The sequence below is a fragment of the Prosopis cineraria genome, unplaced genomic scaffold (genome assembly GCF_029017545.1).
Source record: "Prosopis cineraria cultivar Desert tree isolate PC_DT_omini unplaced genomic scaffold, ASM2901754v1 PC3, whole genome shotgun sequence".
Lineage (NCBI taxonomy): Eukaryota > Viridiplantae > Streptophyta > Magnoliopsida > Fabales > Fabaceae > Prosopis > Prosopis cineraria.
The window spans coordinates 12036039-12038829 of record NW_026555334.1 but is presented as its reverse complement, the minus strand read 5'-3'; the positions used below and the strand labels follow the sequence as shown (position 1 = coordinate 12038829).

At 36.8% G+C, this 2791-nt stretch overlaps 1 protein-coding gene across 1 annotated transcript; it reads left to right on the top strand.

Moving 5' to 3' along the window:
- Nucleotides 1-276: 276 nt before the first annotated feature.
- LOC129305404 (TIR-only protein-like) lies at nt 277-1520 on the top strand. The gene is made up of 2 exons (XM_054945440.1): nt 277-734; nt 1430-1520. The coding sequence occupies exons 1-2, from the start codon at nt 277-279 to the stop codon at nt 1518-1520; spliced, it is 549 nt and encodes a 182-aa protein (XP_054801415.1).
- The last annotated feature ends 1271 nt before the right edge of the window (nt 1521-2791 follow it).

The window sequence follows — 2791 nt, the reverse complement described above, 5'->3', positions numbered from 1 at the left end:
AAAAGATCATCAGCAGTGTAACCTCCACACAACGATTGGACTAATTAACCAAAACTTATTTAGTTCTCTGTCATGTGCAAAGACAAAGGACCAAGTATTCTTGATTTGGTCACTCGTCAACATTCACTTCGACGGACATTTCCTTTCTTTGCCCATAAAGAATAGAAAAACAAAATAGACGTTCCTTTTACGTCGATCAGGAAACCTTAAACACACACAAAAACACACATACACCACTGATAAGAAACCAGAACAGAAAACCCAGCAACTCAAGCCATGCAGCAGCGATCATTACTAGTAGCCAAACAGTGCCCTAGAATTGCGCGAACAGCATGCGACGTGTTCCTGAACCACCGGAAGATTGACACGGCAAGAACCATCGTAGGGTTGCTGTATGAGAACCTGAAAATGATGAGAGTGAGAGCGTTCTTAGACACAATGAACATGAAACCAGGAGACAGATTGTTGGATCATATAGACAAGGCCATAGGTGAGTGTAAGGTCGGGGTCGCTGTCTTCTCCCCTGCTTACTGTGATTCCTTTTTCTGTCTGCATGAGCTTGCTCTTCTCGTAGAGTCCAAGAAAAGAGTGGTCCCTGTTTTCTACGACATCAAGCCCTCGCAGCTTCGGGTCAAGCCCACCAGAAGATTCACTCTCCAAGAACTCAGGAGGTTCAGTTTAGCACTCGAGGAGGCTAAGTGTATTCGAGGAATCTCCTTCGACTCCTTAAATGGGTACACTAATCAATCTCTTCTGATCTTCTAACATAATCATATATTGGCTTCTAAGACACATGTTCGATGATAGAAGAAAAATGAGCACATCATTGTTGATTATGTTTGAACATTACAACATCATAATCCTTCACTTGAAGGATTAACAACACTTCACCCCTTAACCTAAGGGTGAAATCTGAAAATACAAACCCCAAACTATGGGGACTAACCTTGAGGAATAACATTCAATTTTCCTAACTCAACACAATGATGTTTCCCCTTATGTAGATTTAGGAATATCAACTAACTAGGTGATCATTAAAAACCAATCACATCCAGATATTCCAACAGAATCCATCAACTAAATGGCAAGACAAAAAGTTGAAGGATACCGATATATTGATAAAACCATTGTGTGTGTTCTATAACTATTAGTCACAGCATTTAATCTAGTATGAGATTGGTTATTTAGGAGTCACTCTTTTCTTATCAACTCATATATCAGTTAGGCATATGAGGACATGGCTAGCTAGTAACTTCACTGAGATGTTACTATACATAACCTTATATACCCATGTAAAATTATTTACTGATTGCACATGTATGCGCCAGAGGATGAACCTGATTCTAGCTTCTCTGTGCACCAAAAAACTGTTGACTTAGACAATGTGCGATTTAGTTAATGATAAGTTGAGTATATATGGACGTTTCAGGGATTGGTCGAAGCTGGTAAGGAATGCCTCGGACGCAGTGCTTATGAACTTGTTTGAGGTTGAGAGAGAAAGTGCATCTATGTCCGTTTAAGCACCAGGCAGCTCTAGCTACTATATGCATTTCATAATATCGTCCTAAATTATGCTCTCCAATGAGTGGCATCCATTTGGGAAATTCATTCTAGTGTTCGTCTACTCCGTGTGGCAGGGGGAGGGGGGGCTGGCATGGATCGCGGCTCTCTAGTTTTTAATTTTGTTTTTTTTAGTATTATGTAGGCGTTGATTTAAATTCTCTGAAGTTGAGATTAGTGAATTTACATGAAGTTTTCTTTTATTATTATTTTCGGTCATTTTATTATTTTTTATAAAATATAAAATCATCTCCCTCTTTTTTAAAATGGAAAACTTCATATAAATTCATCAATCTCAACTTCAAAAGATTTAAATCTGTAGGTGTTGTATATTTTTGGCCTATTAAGATTTCTGAAAGTTATGTATTATGTATTTTTTTTTTGAATAAAAGGCCACGGGTAAACCGTGCTATGTAATATAATGTGTCATATCAGCGTACAAAAAATTTATACAACCAAGAGGTGGAGTATCGAAAATATGAACTCTAGGGCTTTCGACAGGAGCTTGGTGAGCCAACCAATCCGTACATTTATTTACTTCTCTAAAAACGTGATCAAAAGTGATCATCCAGTCTTTCATAACAGGATCTCTGATTTTGTTGATAGTAGCAGTAAGGGGGTGATTCGTAGAGAATTCATTGCGTATATATGTATTATATATTATATATATAGTTTTCACAAGGTGGGTCGCCTATGGTTGTCTATATATAAAGACATAAACTTAAAGCCGCTAACTGTGATTGATAATGATGATATATGAATATCATCGTAAATCTAGACAAGAGTTTTTATTGAACTAGAGGCTAACTTGACAAGGTTTAAGAATTTTCATGATAATATTGAATTTGAATATTTTAGTCTTTTATTATTATCATTGTTATTTTGTTTTGCAAGACCAATATTGATGAAAGTCAAATCAAACATTTTTTTTGGGGTTTCTCAAACATTATTTTGGCTTAATTTTTTGTTGTTGTAATATTTATTTTTGAAAAAAAATATGGGGTGGTATTCTCAGTGTATGTTTGTTGGCAAGTTGGGCTAGAGCCCATTTTGAGAGTGCCGAAATCTAATTTGGGCCGTTGGCCTGACCCTTTCCATGACTGCACTTAAGCCCACGTTGTTATTTCCATTAACGGTACAAATAACTGGCAAATTCCTTTTTGGCCCAACTTGCCAGAAAAAAAAACCTGGCAAATTCTTTTTTGGCGATTTCAATGCGTTTTGTGGAATT